Source organism: Coregonus lavaretus (assembly GCF_964263955.1).
Source record: "Coregonus lavaretus genome assembly, chromosome: 18".
Taxonomy (NCBI): Eukaryota; Metazoa; Chordata; class Actinopteri; order Salmoniformes; family Salmonidae; genus Coregonus; species Coregonus lavaretus.
In genome coordinates, this window is record NC_140005.1 from 23,424,070 (window position 1) to 23,443,114 (window position 19,045).

Below are 19,045 nucleotides of genomic sequence, written 5' to 3' on the forward strand. Positions count from 1 at the left end.
ATATAGCTTCCCTACTGTTTTATTTTACTGCTGCTCTTTAATTATTTGTTATTTTCTTATTTTTTACTTATCTCTTTTTTACTTAACACTTATTTTTCTTAAAACTGCATTGTTGGTTAAGGGCTTGTAAGTAAGCATTTCACTGTAAGGTTTACACCTGTTGTATTCGGCGCATGTGGCAAATAAAATTTGATTTGATTTGATTTTGATTCATTGTTTGTTCAAGATCAGGTCAGAATGTGTTTGATGAATGGCTGGTCTGTGGTGAGAAACAACAGCCTGTGTTATTTGACCTAAACAAATAGAAAGGTCAAACGGACATAATTAGACATTATTGTCTGTGCAGATGTCTGAATTGTCACACCCTGGCTCGGGGACTCATTATGTTGAGCCAGGGTGTGTTCATTCTATGTTTTTTGTTTCTTCGGTGGGTGTTCTAGGTTGTCTATTTTCTATGTTTGCCGGTGTGACTCCCAATCAGAGGCAACGAGTGTCAGCTGTCGGCTGGTTGTCTCTGATTGGGAGCCATATTTAATCTGTCGGTTTTTCCTTGGGTTTTGTGGGTTCTTGTTTCGAGTTAGTTTAGTGTCACCGTGTACTGTCACGTTATCGTCTTCGTTTGTTTTGATCGTGTTTCACTCATTAAAGAATATGTTTGCTTGCAACGCTGCGCCTTGGTCTACTCAATCCTACGACGATCGTGACAGAAGAACCCACCAAAACTGGACCAAGCAGCGTGAAGAGGAGAGAGGAAGGACCTGGGATCAGGGGAGTAGGAGTTTCGGCTGGGCCACGCTAAGTGAAGAGGAGAGAGGCTGGTCTATGAAGCAATGGATCGAGAGTCTGGCGAGAGCTAGGGAGGCCTGGTCCACGGGGAGGAGAGAACCCCAGAAATTTTTTAGGGGGGGGCTCACGACGTGGACGACGGGGCAGCAGGAGGCCGCGATGGAGCGGTCCAGCGGGTGTGAAGAGGAGGCCGCCAGGTTAAGGGGGCCACTGGTCACAGAGGAGAGGGAAAGTGTGGAGGCACGGCGAGAGGTACTGGGGTGTGTTACCAGTCCGGTCCGGCCCGTTCCTGATCCCTGCGTAGGGCCAGTGGTGTGTGTCCCCAGTACGGTCCGGCCTGTTCCTGTTCCTCGCATCGAGCCTGTGGTGCGTGTCGTCAGCCCGGCCCGGCCTGTTCCTGCTTCCCGCATCGAGCCTGTGGTGCGTGTCGTCAGCCCGGCCCGGCCTGTTCCTGCTCCCCGCACCAAGTCTGTGGTGCGTTTCGTCAGCCCTGTCCGGTCCGTTCCTGCTCTCCGCACCAAGTCTGTGGTGCGCGTCGCCAGCCCGGCCCGGCCTGTTCCTTCTCTCCGCACCAAACCTGTGGTGCGCGTCGCCAGCCCGGTCCGGCCTGTTCCTGCTCCCCGCACCAAGTCTGTGGTGCGTCTCGTCAGCCCTGTCCGGCTCGTTCCTGCTCTCCGCACCAAGTCTGTGGTGCGCGTCGCCAGCCCGGCCCGGCCTGTTCCTTCTCCCCGCACCAAACCTGTGGTGCACGTCGCCAGCCCGGTCCGGCCTGTTCCTGCTCCCCGCACCAAGTCTGTGGTGCGTCTCGTCAGCCCTGTCCGGCTCGTTCCTGCTCTCCGCACCAAGTCGGTGGTGCGCGTCGCCAGCCCATTCCGGTCCATTCCTGCTCCACGCACCAAGCCAGGGGTGTGTATCGTCAGCCCGGTCCGGTCCGTTCCTGTTCCACGCACCAAGCCAGGGGCGCGTGTCGTCAGTCCGGCTCCGGCCAGCGGGGCTAGACAGGACCAGGAGTACTTTGGGGGGTTGGAGAGGAAGTGGGGATCAAGCCCGGAGCCGGAGCCGCCGCCGAGGAGGAATGCCCACCCAGCCCTCCCCTGTTTTGCTCGTATTTAGGCGCGGTCGCAGTCCGCGCCTTTAGGGGGGGGTACTGTCACACCCTGGCTCGGGGACTCATTATGTTGAGCCAGGGTGTGTTCATTCTATGTTTTTTGTTTCTTCGGTGGGTGTTCTAGGTTGTCTATTTTCTATGTTTGCCGGTGTGACTCCCAATCAGAGGCAACGAGTGTCAGCTGTTGGCTGGTTGTCTCTGATTGGGAGCCATATTTAATCTGTCGGTTTTTCCTTGGGTTTTGTGGGTTCTTGTTTCGAGTTAGTTTAGTTTCACCGTGTACTGTCACGTTATCGTCTTCGTTTGTTTTGATCGTGTTTCACTCATTAAAGAATATGTTTGCTTGCAACGCTGCGCCTTGGTCTACTCAATCCTACGACGATCGTGACATGAATGATGTCTATGGAGCTGCCATTCCATCAGGCCAGGAGGCTTGGATGAAGCCTGTCAGCTTAGATACAGTGCCTTCGGAAAGTATTCAGACCCCTTTTCCACATTTTGTTACGTTACAGCCTTATTCTCTTTTTTTTTTTTTTCCTCAGCAATCTACACACAAAACCCCATAATGACAAAGCGAAAAAATCCAGAAATACCTTATTTACATAAGTATTCAGACCCTTTGCTATGAGACTCGAAATTGAGCTCAGGTGCATCCTGTTTCCATTGATCATCCTTGAGATGTTTCTACAACTTGATTGGAGTCCACCTGTGGTAAATTCAATTGATTGGACATGATTTGGAAAGGCACACACCTGTCTATATAAGGTCCCACAGTTGACAGTGCATGTCAGAGGAAAGACCAAGCCATGAGGTCGAAGGAACTGTCCGTAGAGCTCCGAGATATGATTTTGTCGAGGCACAGATCTGGGGAAGGGTACCAAAAAATGTCTGCAGCATTGAAGGTCCCCAAGAACACAGTGGCCTCCATCATTCTTAAATGGAAGAAGTTTGGAACCACCAAGACTCTTCCTAGAGCTGGCCGCCCGGCCAAACTGAGCAATCGGGGGAGAAGGGCCTTGGTCAGGGAGGTGACCAAGAACCCGATGGTCACTCTGACAGAGCTCCAGAGTTCTTCTGTGGAGATGGGAGAACCTTCCAGAAGGACAACCATTTCTGCTGCACTCCACCAATCGGGCCTTTATGGTGGAGTGGTCAGACGGAAGCCACTCCTCAGTAAAAGACACATGAAGGCCCGCTTGGAGTTTGCCAAACGGCACCTAAAGGACTCTCAGACCATGAGAAACAAGATTCTCTGGTCCGATTAAACTAAGATTGAATTCTTTGGCCTGAATGCCAAGTGTCACATCTGGAGGAAACCTGGCACCATCCCTATGGTGAAGCATTGTGGTGGCAGCATCATGCTGTTGTGATGTTTTTCAGTGGCAGGGACTGGGAGACCAGTCAGGATCGAGGCAAAGATGAACAGAGCAAAGTACAGAGAGATCCTTGATGAAAACCTGCTCCAGAGTGCTCAGGACCTCAGACTGGGGTGAAGGTTTACCTTCCAACAGGACAACGACCCTAAGCACACAGCCAAGATAACGCCAGAGCGGCTTCGGGATAAGTCTCTGAATGTCCTTGAGTGGCCCAGCCAGAGACCGGACTTGAACCCGATCTAACATCTCTGAAGAGATCTCAAAATAGCTGTGCAGCAACGCTCCCCATTGAACCTGACAGAGCTTGAGAGGATATGCAGAGAAGAATGGGAGAAACACCCCAAATACAGGTGTGCCAAGCTTGTAGCGTCATACCCTGTCACACTCTGGCTCTGGGACTGTGTAGTTAGAGTCAGGGTGTATTTCATTTGGTGGTGTTGGGTATGGGTGCGTTTCATTTGTTTGTGTTTTTGGGGTAATTGGTCTTGTGACTCCCAATCGGAGGTAACGAGTGTCAGCTGTCGGCTCGTTATCTCTGATTGGGAGCCATATTTAAAGTGTGTGTTTTCACCTTGTGTTTGTGGGTTTTTGTTCCTTTGTTCCTGTGTTCCGTGTTTCAGTCGTTGTACTGTGGACTTCACGAGTCGTCTTTTGTTTTGTATTTCGGTGCTTTTTCCAATTAAAGTCATGTTCGTTCAACGCGCTGCGCTTTGGTCTCCTTCACTCCTAGACGATCGTGACAGAAAAACCCACCACAAAAAGACCAAGCAGCGTGTCAAGAGGCAACAGGACCTACCTACACAGGATTTATGGACTCCCATAAAGGATTCATGGACATGGGAGGAGATTCTGGATGGTGAGGGGCCTTGGGATCAACCGGGAGAATATCGCCGTCCTCGTGAAGAGCGGGAGGCAGCTAAAGCCGAGAGGCGGCGATATGAGGAGGCAGCACGGAGGCAAGGCTGGAAGCCCGAGAGTACTACCCAAAAATTTCTTGGGGGGGGGCTAGAAGGGAGTGTGGCGAAGTCAGGTAGGAGACCTGCGCCTACTCCCTGGACTGACCGTGGAGAGCGAGAGTACGGGCAGACACCGTGTTACGCAGTAGAGCGCATGGTGTCTCCTGTACGCAGGCATAGCCCGGTTCGGTACATTCCGGCTCCACGTATCGGCCGGGCTAGACTGAGCATTGAGCCAGATGTCATGAGGCCGGCCCCACGCATCCGGTCACCAGTGCGTCTCCTCGGGCCGGCTTACATGGCACCAGCCTTACGCATGGTGTCCCCGGTTCGCCTACATAGCCCGGTGCGGGTTATTCCACCTCCCTGTACTGGTCAGGCGACGGGGAGCATACAACCAGGTAAGGTTGGTCAGGCTCAGTGCTCAAGGGAGCCAGTACGCCTGCACGGTCCGGTATTTCCGGCACCACCTCCTGTCTCCAGTCCAGTACCACCAGTGCCTACACCACGCACTAAGCCTCCTGTGTGTTCCCCGAGTCCTGTGCGTCCTGTTCCTGCTTCCCGCACTAGCCCTGAGATGCGTGTCCTCAGCCCGGTACCTCCAGTTCCGGCACCACGCATCAGGCCTACGGTGCGTCCCCAGGGTCCAGTATGCCCTGTTCCTGCTTCCCGCACTAGCCCTGAGATGCGTGTCCTCAGCCCGGTACCTCCAGTTCCGGCACCACGCATCAGGCCTACGGTGCGTCCCCAGGGTCCAGCATGCCCTGTTGCTTCTCTCCGCACTAGCCCTGAGATGCGTGTCCTCAGCCCGGTACCTCCAGTTCCGGCACCACGCACCAGGCCTACGATGCGCCTCAGACAGCCAGAGTCTGCCGTCTGCCCAACGGGGCCTGAACTGTCCGTCTGCCCAACGCCGTCTGAACTGTCCGTATGCCAAGCGCTGCATGAACTGCCCGTCTGCCCAACGCCGTCTGAACTGTCCGTTTGCCAAGCACTGCCTGAACTGCCCGTCTGCCCAACGCCGTCTGAACTGTCCGTATGCCAAGCGCTGCATGAACTGCCCGTCTGCCCAATGCCGTCTGAACTGTCCGTCTGCCAAGCACTGCATGAACTGCCCGTCTGCCCAACGCCGTCTGAACTGTCCGTCTGCCAAGCACTGCCTGAACTGCCCGTCTGCCCAACGCCGTCTGAACTGTCCGTATGCCAAGCGCTGCATGAACGGCCCGTATGTACTGAGCCTGCTAAGCCGCCCGTCTGCCATGAGCCTTCAGAGCCGTCCGCCAGACCGGAGCCGCTAAAGCCTTCCGCCAGACAGGAGCCGCTAAAGCCTTCCGCCAGACAGGATCAGCCAGAGCCTTCCGCCAGACATGATCAGCCAGAGCCTCCCGCCAGACAGGATCAGCCAGAGCCTTCCGCCAGACAGGATCAGCCAGAGCCTTCCGCCAGACAGGATCAGCCAGAGCCTTCCGCCAGACAGGATCAGCCAGAGCCTACCGCCAGACAAGATCAGCCAGAGCCTTCCGCCAGACGGGATCAGCCAGAGCCTTCCGCCAGACAGGATCAGCTAGAGCCTTCCGCCAGACGGGATCAGCCAGAGCCTTCCGCCAGACGGGATCAGCCAGAGCCTTCCGCCAGACAGGATCAGCCAGATCCGTCAGCCAGCCATGAGCAGCCAGATCCGTCAGCCAGCCATGAGCAGCCAGATCCGTCAGCCAGCCATGAGCAGCCAGATCCGTCAGCCAGCCATGAGCAGCCAGATCCGTCAGCCAGCCATGAGCCGTCCAGCCGGGATCCGCCAGAGCCGTCCAGCCGGGATCCGCCGGAGCCGTCCAGCCGGGATCCGCCGGAGCCGTCCAGCCGGGATCCGCCGGAGCCGTCCAGCCGGGATCCGCCGGAGCCGTCCAGCCGGGATCCGCCGGAGCCGTCCAGCCGGGATCCGCCGGAGCCGTCCAGCCGGGATCCACCAGAGCCATCCAGCCAGGATCCGCCAGCCAGCCGGGATCCGCCAGAGCCAGCCAGCCAGGATCCGCCATTTAGTCCGGTGCTGCCCCTTAGTCCGGTGCTGCCCCTTAGTCCGGTGCTGCCCCTTAGTCCGGTGCTGCCCCTTAGTCCGGTGCTGCCCTTTATCCTGGTGCTGTCCCTTAGTCCGGTGCTGCCCCTTAGTCCGGTGCTGCCTCTTAGTCCGGTGCTGCCCCTTAATCCAGGTGGGTTAGGGTGTTGGGTGGTCAGTTGGAGGAGGTTACCTAAGTGGGTAGTGACTATGGTGGGGTGGGGACCACGACCAGTGCCAGAGCCGCCTCCGTGGAGCAACACCCACCCAGCCCTCCCCATTTCTTGGGTGTAGGCGCGGTCGGAGTCCGCGCCTTTGGGGGGGGGTACTGTCACACTCTGGCTCTGGGACTGTGTAGTTAGAGTCAGGGTGTATTTCATTTGGTGGTGTTGGGTATGGGTGCGTTTCATTTGTTTGTGTTTTTGGGGTAATTGGTCTTGTGACTCCCAATCGGAGGTAACGAGTGTCAGCTGTCGGCTCGTTATCTCTGATTGGGAGCCATATTTAAAGTGTGTGTTTTCACCTTGTGTTTGTGGGTTTTTGTTCCTTTGTTCCTGTGTTCCGTGTTTCAGTCGTTGTACTGTGGACTTCACGAGTCGTCTTTTGTTTTGTATTTCGGTGCTTTTTCCAATTAAAGTCATGTTCGTTCAACGCGCTGCGCTTTGGTCTCCTTCACTCCTAGACGATCGTGACATACCCAAGAAGACTCGAGGCTGTAATCGCTGCTAAAGGTGCTTCAACAAAGTACTGAGTAAAGGGTCTGAATACTTTTTTTTGCTTTTTAATTATGGGGTATTGTGTGTAGATTTTTGAATAAGGCTTTAACCTAACAAAATGTGGAAAAAGTCAAGGGGTCTGAATACTTTCTGAAGGCACTGTATGCAGGGAGACGCATCAGATACCACAATCAGTTCCTCCAGAACCTCAGTGGTTCCCACTTCCAACAAAAATACTTAATCCACCTACGAGCCTGCCTTTGAATAGGAGATTTAAAAGACATTCATGCAGAAAGTGCTTCCTTTAGTGTGACTAATGAGAGAGGCTGTTGTGTGCAAGAGCCCAGCCCATCCAATATCATATTGGGTTTACTTTTTTATAACCCGGTGCTCATGAGAGTATCACAACATTACTGATTGTTACCTTTTCAAGCTATGGATATTTTTGACAAAGGATAAGATATTGGGATACCGTGTATAAGACTTAAGAGTAAGCTTAGGTAGATACAGTGAGTCTGGCTACTGCTTGAGCATGAGAGCAGTATTAACTAGACTGTACACAATCGTTTCCACAAATCACCTTTTAATCACTAATTAACAGGGTAAAAGTTCTCAAAGATGACTCATCAGCAGTTACTAAACCTCTTCCAACATGGACCAATTCCAGCAATGCAAACAAATAGAGTTTTGGATACATGAACCACATCCTTGCTTCCTTCAAGTTCAATATATACATACTAATCAAATCAAATCAAATTGTATTTGCCACATGCGCCAAATACAACAGGAGTAATGAAATTGAATGTATTTGTTCGTAACATTGTTTTTGCTTGTGTGGTTTTTATGAACCTATACACTATATATACAAAAGCTTATATACAAAATAATGTGGACACCCCTTCAAATGAGTGGATTCGGTTATTTCAGCCACACCCGTTGCTGACAGGTGTATAAAATCGAGCACACCGCCATGCAATCTCCATAGACAAACATTGGCAGTAGAATGGCCCGTACTTAAGAGCTCAGTGACTTTCAACGGGGCACCGTAATAGGATGCCACCTTTCCAACAAGTCAGTTCATCAAATTTCTGCCCTGCTAGAGCTGCTGTAAGTGCTGTTATTGTGAAGTGGTAGGCCACACAAGTTCACAGAACGGGACTGCCGAGTGCTGAAGCGCGTAGCACGTAAAAATCGTCTGTCCTCAGTTGCAACACTCACTACCGAGTTCCAAACTGCCTCTGGAAGCAACGTCAGCACAAGAACTGATCTTCGGGAGCTTCATGGAATGGGTTTCCTGTAGCTCAGTTGGTAGAGCATGGCGCTTGCAACGCCAGGGTTGTGGGTTCGATTCCCACGTGGGGCCAGTATGGATAAGAGCGTCTGCTAAATGTAAATGTAAAATGTGTAGACCTTAAAGTGAAATGCTTACTTACAAGCCCTTAACCAACAATGCCGTTTTTTAAGAAAATAAGTTAAGTAAAAAATAGATAAGTAAAAAATAGAGAATGACAAATAGTTAAAGAGCAGCAGTAAAATAAAATAACAGTAGAGAGGCTATACACAGGGGGTACCGGTACAGTCAATGTGCGGGGGCACCGGTTAGTCGAGGTAATTGAGGTGATATATACATGTGGGTAGAGTTAAAGTGACTATGCATAAATAATAGTAGCAGCAGCGTAAAATAGGGGGTTGTGGTGGGGTGGGGTGGGGTAGTGGGGCAATGCAAATAGTCCGGGTAGCCATGATTAGCTGTTCAGGAGTCTTATGGCTTGGGGGTAGAAGCTGTTAAGAAGCCTTTTGGACGTAGACTTGGCGCTCCGGTACCGCTTGCCGTGCGGTAGCAGAGAGAACAGTCTATGACTAGGGTGGCTGGAGTCTTTGACAATTTTTAGGGCCTTCCTCTGACACCGCCTGGTATAGAGGTCCTGGATGGCAGGAAGCTTGGCCCCAGTGATGTACTGGGCAGTACGCACTACCCTCTGTAGTGCCTTGCGGTCAGAGGCCGAGCAGTTGCCATACCAGGCGGTGATGCAACCAGTCAGGATGCTCTCGATGGTGCAGCTGTATAACTTTTTGAGGATCTGAGGACCCATGCCAAATCTTTTCAGTCTCCTTAGAGAGAATAGGGGCTTTGTCGTGCCCTTTTCACGACTGTCTTGGTGTGTTTGTCCATGATAGTTTGTTGGTGATGTGGACACCAAGGAACTTGAAGCTCTCAACCTGTTCCACTACAGCCCCGTCGATGAGAATAGGGCTGTGCTTAGTCCTCTTTTTTTTCCTGTAGTCCACAATCATCTCCTTTGTCTTGATCACGTTCAGGGAAAGTTTGTTATCCTGGTACCACACTGCCAGGTCTCTGACCTCCTCCCTATAGGCTGTCTCCTCGTTGTCGGTGATCAGGCCTACCACTTTTGTGTTGTCTGCAAACTTAATGATGGTGTTGGAGTCGTGCCTGGCCATGCAATCACGGGTGAACAGGGAGTACAGGAGGGGAATGAGCACTCACCCCTGAGGGGCCCCCGTGTTGAGGATCAGCGTGGCAGATGTGTTGTTACCTACCCTTACCACATGGGGGGCGGCCCGTCAGGAAGTCCAGGATCCAGTTGCAGAGGGAGGTGTTTAGTCCCAGGGTCCTTAGCTTAGTGATGAGCTTTGAGGGCACTATGGTGTTGAACGCTGAGCTGTAGTCAATGAATAGCATTCTCACGTAGGTGTTCCTCTTGTCTAGGTAGGAAAGGGCAGTGTGGAGTGCAATAGAGATTGCATCATCTGTGGATCTGCTGGGGTGGTATGCAAATTGGAGTGGGTCTAGGGTTTCTGGGATAATGGTGTTGATGTGAGCCATGACCAGCCTTTCAAAGCACTTTTAGGCAGGTTATCTTAGTGTTCTTGGGCACAGGGACTATGGTGGTCTGCTTGAAACATGTTGGTATTACAGACTCAGTCAGGGACATGTTGAAAATGTCAGTGAAGACACTTGCCAGTTGGTCAGCGCATGCTCGGAGTACACGTCCTGGTAATCCGTCTGTGAATGTTGACCTGCTTAAAAGTCTTACTCACATCGGCTACGGAGAGCATGATCACATAGTCATCCAGAACAGCTGATGCTCTCATGCATGCTTCAGTGTTGCTTGCCTCGAAGCGAGCATAGAAGTGATTTAGCTCGTCTGCTAGGCTTGTGTCACTGGGCAGCTCGCGGCTGTGCTTCCCTTTGTAGTCTGTAATAGTTTTCAAGCCCTGCCACATCCGACGAGCATCAGAGCCGTTGTATTACGATTCAATCTTAGTCCTGTATTGACTCTTTGCCTGTTTGATGGTTCGTCGGAGGGCATAGCAGGATTTCTTATAAGCGTCCGGGTTAGAGTCCCGCTCCTTGAAAGCAGCAGCTCTACCCTTTAGCTCAGTGTGGATGTTGCCGGTAATCCATAGCTTCTGGTTGTGGTATGTACGTACAGTCACTGTGGGGACGACGTCATCGATGCACTTATTGATGAAGCCAGTGACTGATGTGGTGTACTCCTCAATGCTATTGGAAGAATCCCGGAACATATTCCAGTTTGTGCTAGCAAAACAGTCCTATAGCTTAGCATCTGCGTCATCTGACCACTTCCTTATTAACCGAGTCACTGGTGCTTCCTGCTTTAGTTTTTGCTTATAAGCAGGAATCAGAAGGATAGAGTTATGGTCAGATTTGCGAAATGGAGGGCGAGGGAGAGCTTTGTACGCGTCTCTGTGTGTGGAGTAAAGGTGGTCTAGAGTTTTTTTCCCCTCTGGTTGCACATTTAACATGCTGGTAGAAATTAGGTAGAACGGATTTAAGTTTCCCTGCATTAAAGTCCCCGGCCACTAGGAGCGCTGCCTCTGGATGAGAGTTTTCCTGTTTACTTGTGGCTTTATACAGCTAATTGAGTGCAATCTTAGTGCCAGCATTGGTTTGTGGTGGTAAATAAACAGCTACGAAAAATATAGATGAAAACTCTCTTGGTAAATAGTGTGATCTACAGCTTATCATGAGATACTCTACCTCAGGCGAGCAAAACCTTGAGACTTCCTTAGTATTAGATTTTATGCACCAGCTGTTGTTTACAAATATACACAGACCGCCACCCCTTGTCTTACCGGAGTCAGACATTCTATCCTGCCGATGTGGCGTATATCCTGCCAGCTGTACAGTGGGGGAAAAAAGTATTTATTCAGCCACCAATTGTGCAAGTTCTCCCACTTAAAAAGATGAGAGAGGCCTGTAATTTTCATCATAGGTACACGTCAACTATGACAGACAAATTGAGGAAAAGAAATCCAGAAAATCACATTGTAGGATTTTTAATGAATTTATTTGCAAATTATGGTGGAAAATAAGTATTTGGTCACCTACAAACAAGCAAGATTTCTGGCTCTCACAGACCTGTAACTTCTTCTTTAAGAGGCTCCTCTGTCCTCCACTCGTTACCTGTATTAATGGCACCTGTTTGAACTTGTTATCAGTATCAAAAGACACCTGTCCACAACCTCAAACAGTCACACTCCAAACTCCACTATGGCCAAGACCAAAGAGCTGTCAAAGGACACCAGAAACAAAATTGTAGACCTGCACCAGGCTGGGAAGACTGAATCTGCAATAGGTAAGCAGCTTGGTTTGAAGAAATCAATTGTGGGAGCAATTATTAGGAAATGGAAGACATACAAGATCACTGATAATCTCCCTCGATCTGGGGCTTCACGCAAGATCTCACCCCGTGGGGTCAAAATGATCACAAGAACGGTGAGCAAAAATCCCAGAACCACACGGGGGGATCTAGTGAATGACCTGCAGAGAGCTGGGACCAAAGTAACAAAGCCTACCATCAGTAACACACTACGCCGCCAGGGACTCAAATCCTGCAGTGCCAGACGTGTCCCCCTGCTTAAGCCAGTACATGTCCAGGCCCGTCTGAAGTTTGCTAGAGTGCATTTGGATGATCCAGAAGAGGATTGGGAGAATGTCATATGGTCAGATGAAACCAAAATATAACTTTTTGGTAAAAACTCAACTCGTCGTGTTTGGAGGACAAAGAATGCTGAGTTGCATCCAATGAACACCATACCTACTGTGAAGCATGGGGGTGGAAACATCATGCTTTGGGGCTGTTTTTCTGCAAAGGGACCAGGACGACTGATCCGTGTAAAGGAAAGAATGAATGGGGCCATGTATCGTGAGATTTTGAGTGAAAACCTCCTTCCATCAGCAAGGGCATTGAAGATGAAACGTGGCTGGGTCTTTCAGCATGACAATGATCCCAAACACACCGCCCGGGCAACGAAGAAGTGGCTTCGTAAGAAGCATTTCAAGGTCCTGGAGTGGCCTAGCCAGTCTCCAGATCTCAATCCCATAGAAAATCTTTGGAGGGAGTTGAAAGTCCGTGTTGCACAGCGACAGCCCCAAAACATCACTGCTCTAGAGGAGATCTGCATGGAGGAATGGGCCAAAATACCAGCAACAGTGTGTGAAAACCTTGTGAAGACTTACAGAAAACGTTTGACCTGTTTCATTGCCAACAAAGGGTATATAACAAAGTACTGAGAAACTTTTTTTATTGACCAAATAACCATAATTTGCAAATAAATTCATTAAAAATCCTACAATGTGATTTTCTGGATTTTTTTCCCTCATTTTGTCTGTCATAGTTGACGTGTACCTATGATTAAAATTACTCTTATCTTTTTAAGTGGGAGAACTTGCACAATTGGTGGCTGACTAAATGCTATGTTTCCCCACTGTATGTTATCCATGTCGTTGTTCAGCCACGACTCGGTGAAACATAAGATATTACAGTTTTTAAAATCCTGTTGGTAGGATAACCTTAATCTTAGGTCGTCCAATTTATTTTCAAATGATTGAACATTGTTTAATAGGATTGATGGAAGAGGCAGTTTACTCGCTCGCCGTCAGATCCTTACAAGGCACCCCGACCTACATCTACGATATCACCGTCTCTTTCCCATGCGAATGACGGCGATTTGGGCCTTGTCGGGCGTCTGTAAAATATCCTTTGCGTCCGACTCGTTGAAGAAAAAATCTTCGTCCAATTCAATGTGAGTAATCGCTGTCCTGATATCCAGAAGCTCTTTTTGGTCATAAGAGACGGTGTCAGAAACATTATGTACAGAATAAATTACAAATAACGTGAAAAAACACACATAATAGTACAATTTGTTAGAGGAGTCTGATGGCGGCAGAAAACAGAGGTAATGTTATCTACATAAAGAGTGTTCGGTTGACTGACTTGATTACAGAGCTTGAACAAAAAGCTTCAGAGGATCATGACAATTGCTGGGAATCTTCTTGTGTCATCAGATTAAAGATTAGAGTCAGCAGCCTTGTCAGCAACCAGCTACAGCCACACTATTATGATGTTATGACATGTGTCTTAGGTTGGGACTGGGGACCTTGTGTATGTTACCTTATTCAGTTACTTAGTTCTAAGAAAGAGCCACTGAGATATCAAAGTCACAAAAAAGAGCTGTATCTAGGAGCATAATGCTGATGTAATAATGTGTGGGTTTTTTCAGTTAAGTCTTTCTTGGGTACTCTCAAATGTTCAGTCCTAGGAGGGAGAAGAGTATCTTACTTGTAGGTTTTGGTCTTGTCCAACCAGATCCCACATATGATGGACCCCACCATCCCAGCAATAACAATGGTGAGGCCAATTCTCCCAGCATTCACCTCTTCACCCTTCAGGGAAGGTGAAAATGACAGAATTTGTCTTTAGGCATAATTCTGCAGTTAAACATTAGACATCCTAACCCTCTCACACCCTTCAGTTATTTTATCTGGGGTGAGCTGACTTGCTACACCATGATACTAGTTATCTTTTTGATCCCAGTTATATTTTTCGGTACTATAGAATTGTCAGTTTAAGTGTCTTTAGAAAATACCCTGAATTATAGACTACACATTTAAATATTGTACTTATTTGGGGAAGGAACATCTCAATATCTTAATTTGAATATGTGTGGCAATAACTGCAGGTCATGGCCAGTGACACAGAGGGACTTGGTTGTGTTAAGATTTGTGGTGTGACTTACTGGATAATGCTCAATAATCATCCGGTTCAGCAGTGTGGAAACAGCGTAGAAACAACCGACATTCAGCCCTGCAGAAAACATAAAGAAACATGTACGTTCTGTAGTCTGCAGAGGAGCAGGTCTTTATTTAGTCTGAGCGAGGAGGCCTGCAGGGAGAGCAGGGGGATCCACATGGGACACTGTGTTTGGATTTCACTGGCCCTGTCCTAAAGGAAGCCTGGCAGACACACACATGGAACCCATACCTGGCCCTTAGACAGTCTACTACTACACTAGTGCAAGAGAGAGTGTTACAGGAGTGGGTCGCAGTTCCTCCGATAACCATAGGCACCTCACTCACAGTCGGGACTAATTATCTGCCTATTGGTGTCACCTGTGGCTATCTGATTCACCTGTGTATTTATGCCCTCACTTCCCTGTGTTCCCTTGCTCAGTTTTCTCTTCTAGTTCCTTGATGTCAAGCAGAACGTATCAGTGTCGGAGCACGTGTGTCACGCCCTGGCTCTGGGGACTCTAGTATGTTGAGCCAGGGTGTGAGTTTTCATGTGTGTTGGTTCTAGTTGTGGTATATCTATGTTGGCCAGGGTGGCTCCCAATCAGAGACGGCTGTAGCTCGTTGTCTCTGATTGGGAGTCATACTTAGGTAGCCGTTAGGCATTCATTCATTGTGGTTTCTTGTTCGTGTTGGTTTGTGTTTGACCATTGACTGTCACATCATCGTTTTGTTGTTTTTGATCGTGTGATCATTATATAAATAAATATGTTTGCATTCAACGCTGCGCCTTGGTCCTCCTCTGTTCGCGACGAGCGTGACAGAAGAAACCACCAAGACTGGACCAAGCAGCGTGTCCAGGAGCCATCGCCAGGGAGATCTCTAGCAGATCTCCTTCGCCTCCTCGACTGGGTCAAGCCGGGTGAGGAAGAGAAGGGCTTGACATGGAGGCAGAAGGGCGAAAGGCTGGCGAGGGACATGGAGACCTGGTCCACGGGTAGGAGAGACGCCCAGAAATTTTTTAGGGGGGGGCTAACGCCGTGGACGATGGGCCAGCAGGAGACCGCGGCAGAGCGGCCCAGCGGGTTGGCAGAGGAGGCCGCCAGGTTACGGGGGCCACTGGTCGAAGAGGGGATGGAAGGTGTAGAGGCACGGCGAGAGGTACTGGGGTGTGTTACCAGTCCGGTCCGGCCCATTCCAGATCCCTGCGTAGGACCAGTGGTGTGTGTCCCCAGTACGGTCCGGCCTGTTCCTGCTCCCCGCACCAGGCCAATGGTGCGCTTCGTCAGCCCGGCTCGGCCCGTTCCTGCTCCCCGCACCAAGTCAGTGGTGCGCTTCGTCAGCCCGGCTCGGCCCGTTCCTGCTCCCCGCACCAAGTCAGTGGTGCGCTTCGTCAGCCCGGCTCGGCCCGTTCCTGCTCCCCGCACCAAGTCAGTGGTGCGCTTCGTCAGCCCGGCTCGGCCCGTTCCTGCTCCCCGCACCAAGTCAGTGGTGCGCTTCGTCAGCCCGGCTCGGCCCGTTCCTGCTCCCCGCACCAAGTCAGTGGTGCGCTTCGTCAGCCCAGCTCGGCCCGTTCCTGCTCCCCGCACCAAGTCAGTGGTGCGTTTCGTCAGCCCGGTTCGGCCCGCTCCTGCTCCCCGCACCAAGTCAGGGGTGCGTTTCGTCAGCCCGGCTCGGGCCGTTCCTGCTCCCCACACCAAGCCAGTGGTGTGCGTCGTCAGTCCGGCACAGCCCGTGCCTGTTCCACTGGTGCCTGGTTCAGCACGGGTCAGCTGCTTCACGTCGGAGCTAGAGCAATCCGCTCCACCAGTGTGCAGTCCAGCTCCGGTCAGCAGGGCCAGACCGGACCAGGGGTACTTTGGGGGGTTAGAGAGCGAGTGGGGATCATGCCCGGAGCCAGATCCGCCGCCAAGGCGGAGTGCCCACCCGGTCCCTCCCCTGTGGTATTTGGTTGGCGCGGTCGGAGTCCGCGCCTTTAGGGGGGGGTACTGTCACGCCCTGGCTCTGGGGACTCTAGTATGTTGAGCCAGGGTGTGAGTTTTCATGTGTGTTGGTTCTAGTTGTGGTATATCTATGTTGGCCAGGGTGGCTCCCAATCAGAGACGGCTGTAGCTCGTTGTCTCTGATTGGGAGTCATACTTAGGTAGCCGTTAGGCATTCATTCATTGTGGTTTCTTGTTCGTGTTGGTTTGTGTTTGACCATTGACTGTCACGTCATCGTTTTGTTGTTTTTGATCGTGTGATCATTATATAAATAAATATGTTCGCATTCAACGCTGCGCCTTGGTCCTCCTCTGTTCCCGACGAGCGTGACAACGTGACGGAGTTACAGGTACTCAAGAAGTGTTCTCCCTGTGTCATTGTGTTTTTCCAGTAAGAGTTAGTATTTCATATTGTTTGTTGTCAGCCTGTTTTTTGGAGACCTATGTGCTCCTCATTTGTTTTCGTGTATAGTCTGTTGTTTTGTATCCTGGCTTTTGGACCACCAGTAAAGATCCTTGTTTCACCATCCTTGCCAACTGCCTACTGTCTATCCTGCACCGCACCTGGGTCAAACCTCACACCAACCCTTACAGGAGAGACTATTTGACTTTGGCATAGATTGTGACGTGTCACTCCATATTTCTTTGGTATGGACAGCTTTGCCCTTAAGGTTTTTGTCTTATTTCTGAACATCCTAAGTTGCCACATCAAATGGTAAACAATGTAAACATTTACAAAAAAACTACAAATCTAACCAAGTAAAACGTCATATTTCCAAACACCGGTGTCACTGTAATTGACGTTAGAGGGCATGACATATGTAAAAATTTAACTGCATTTAAGTCATCGTTGATATTGAGATGACACAGCCACAGCAGCCAACAATTCAGTAGAAACGTCATCAGGCTGAGCTGACCTGAGGGAACACTTTTATGGACTAGTAATGCTACATTACACCTTCAATTAGTTAATCATCAACTACAGGATTGTGACCTTTCAACCCTAAGAATCTGACGGTAAACTTCAAATCCTCAAACCTCACTGTTTTAAGAGACCTTCAGATGTACACATGTACAGTGCCCTGAATATGAAAATATAGTGAGAGATATATTCACATATCTCTGCACAAACTGATAATGACCCTCTATTGATCTGACCAGCCATAGGTATCCTGGCTTTTTGTTTTCTCAAATAATAGGAGTATGGGTGTGGTTTGAGGGTGAATAGGACCCACCATAGCTGATGACGAGGAGCATGAAGGGTAGGTTACGCAGCAGTCTCAGGATAGAGGCCATGTAGGAGTACTCCTCTGGCGGGATGTTCCTGGCCTGGGCCTGAGCCAGGGTGGGAGGGATTTCCGGCTTCTCTTGGAACACTGTTGGACACAGAGAACCGAGAATGATAATGTAATAATGCTGATATACTGTAGTGTAGAAGTTTGTATGCAATTCCCCTGACACTGGACCATTCATACATTATCTAGAAACACCCTAAATATATTAGAAAAGAGTCTGATGTAGAATCTGAAGTTCCACAACTGTGCTCCTGCCTGTCAGAGCCCTTTAAAAGAGAATGTTCGAAATTGGATCCAACCACAAGCCAATCCTCCCCCTCGTCTGTTCCCCTAAGAAAAACAAGAAGCAGTCACCCAAATAAGCTGGTGATAGTTACAAAATAGTGAAAGCTTGGCCAATGGCCATCCCATGTGGCTAAAATCCCATCTGTGCTCATATCAATCAACACAGACACCTGAGCACCGTAGGAGGCAGGGCAGTCACAGGCAGTCAAAGAGCTCTGGGGGACTGTGGGACAGGAAGGTCCAAAGTTACAGCCAGGGTGGTACAGCACACTCTAGGCAAGAAACAGGGCCTATCTCAGAGAGAGAGAGAATATAGACCACAAATTCCAATTGGCTATTCTTTAACATCATCCTCAGCTCTGGCATCTTCCCCAATATATGGAACCAAGCACTGATAACCCCAATCCACAAAAGTGGAGACAAATTTGACCCCAATAACTACCATGGGATATGCGTCAACAGCAACCTTGGGAAAATCCTCTGCATTATCATTAACAGCAGACTTTCCTCAGTGAAAACAATGTACTGAGCAAATGTCAAATTGGCTTTTTACCAAATTACCGTACGACAGACCACGTATTCACCCTGCACACCCTAATTGACAAACAAACAAAACAAAACAAAGGCAAAGTCTTCTCATTCTTTGTTGACTCAATTTGGCATGAGGGTCTGCTATACAAATTGATGGAAAGTGGAGTTTGGGGAAAAACATACGACATTATAAAATCCATGTACACAAACAAGTGTGCGGTTAAAATTGCCCAAAAAAAACAAATACAAATTCCATCTAGACAACGTTGCCCTAGAGCATACAAAAAAACTATACATACCTTGGCCTAAACATCAGCGCCACAGGTAACTTCCACAAAGTTGTGAACAATCTGAGAGACAAGGCAAGAAGGGCCTTCTATGCCATCAAAAGGAACATAAAATTTGACATAACAATTAGGATCTGGCTAAAAATACTTGAATCAGTTATAGAACCTATTGCCCTTTATGGTTGTGAGGTATGGGGTCCACTCACCAAACAATAATTCAAAAAATGGGACAAACACCAAATTGAGACTGCATGCAGAATTCTGCAAAAATATCCTCTGTGTACAACGTAAAACACCAAATAATGCATGTAGAGCAGAATTAGGCCGATACCCGCTAATTATCAAAATCCAGAAAAGAGCCGTTAAATTCTACAATCACCTAAAAGGAAACGATTCCCAAACCTTCCATAACAAAGCCATCATCTACAGAGAGATTAACCTGGAGAAGAGTCCCCTAAGCAAGCTGGTCCTGGGGCTCTGTTCACAAACACAAACATACCCCACAGAGCCCCAGGACAGCAACACAATTAGACCCAACCAAATCATGAGAAAACAAAAATATAATTACTTGACACATTGGAAAGAATTAACAAAAAAAACAGAGCAAACTAGAATG

General features: G+C 49.4%; 1 protein-coding gene across 1 annotated transcript in view; it reads right to left on the bottom strand.

Annotated features, from left to right (window-relative positions):
- Positions 1–19,045, bottom strand: part of LOC311145779 (choline/ethanolamine transporter flvcr2a-like) — a gene marked incomplete at its 5' end in the record, with an annotated part of 44,687 nt that overhangs the window by 5,292 nt on the left and 20,350 nt on the right. The window contains 3 exons of the mRNA XM_084182090.1: positions 13,601–13,704; positions 14,058–14,125; positions 17,267–17,407. Coding sequence (XP_084038216.1) covers positions 13,601–13,704; positions 14,058–14,125; positions 17,267–17,407 — 313 coding nt within the window. The remainder of the gene's footprint in view (positions 1–13,600; positions 13,705–14,057; positions 14,126–17,266; positions 17,408–19,045) is intronic.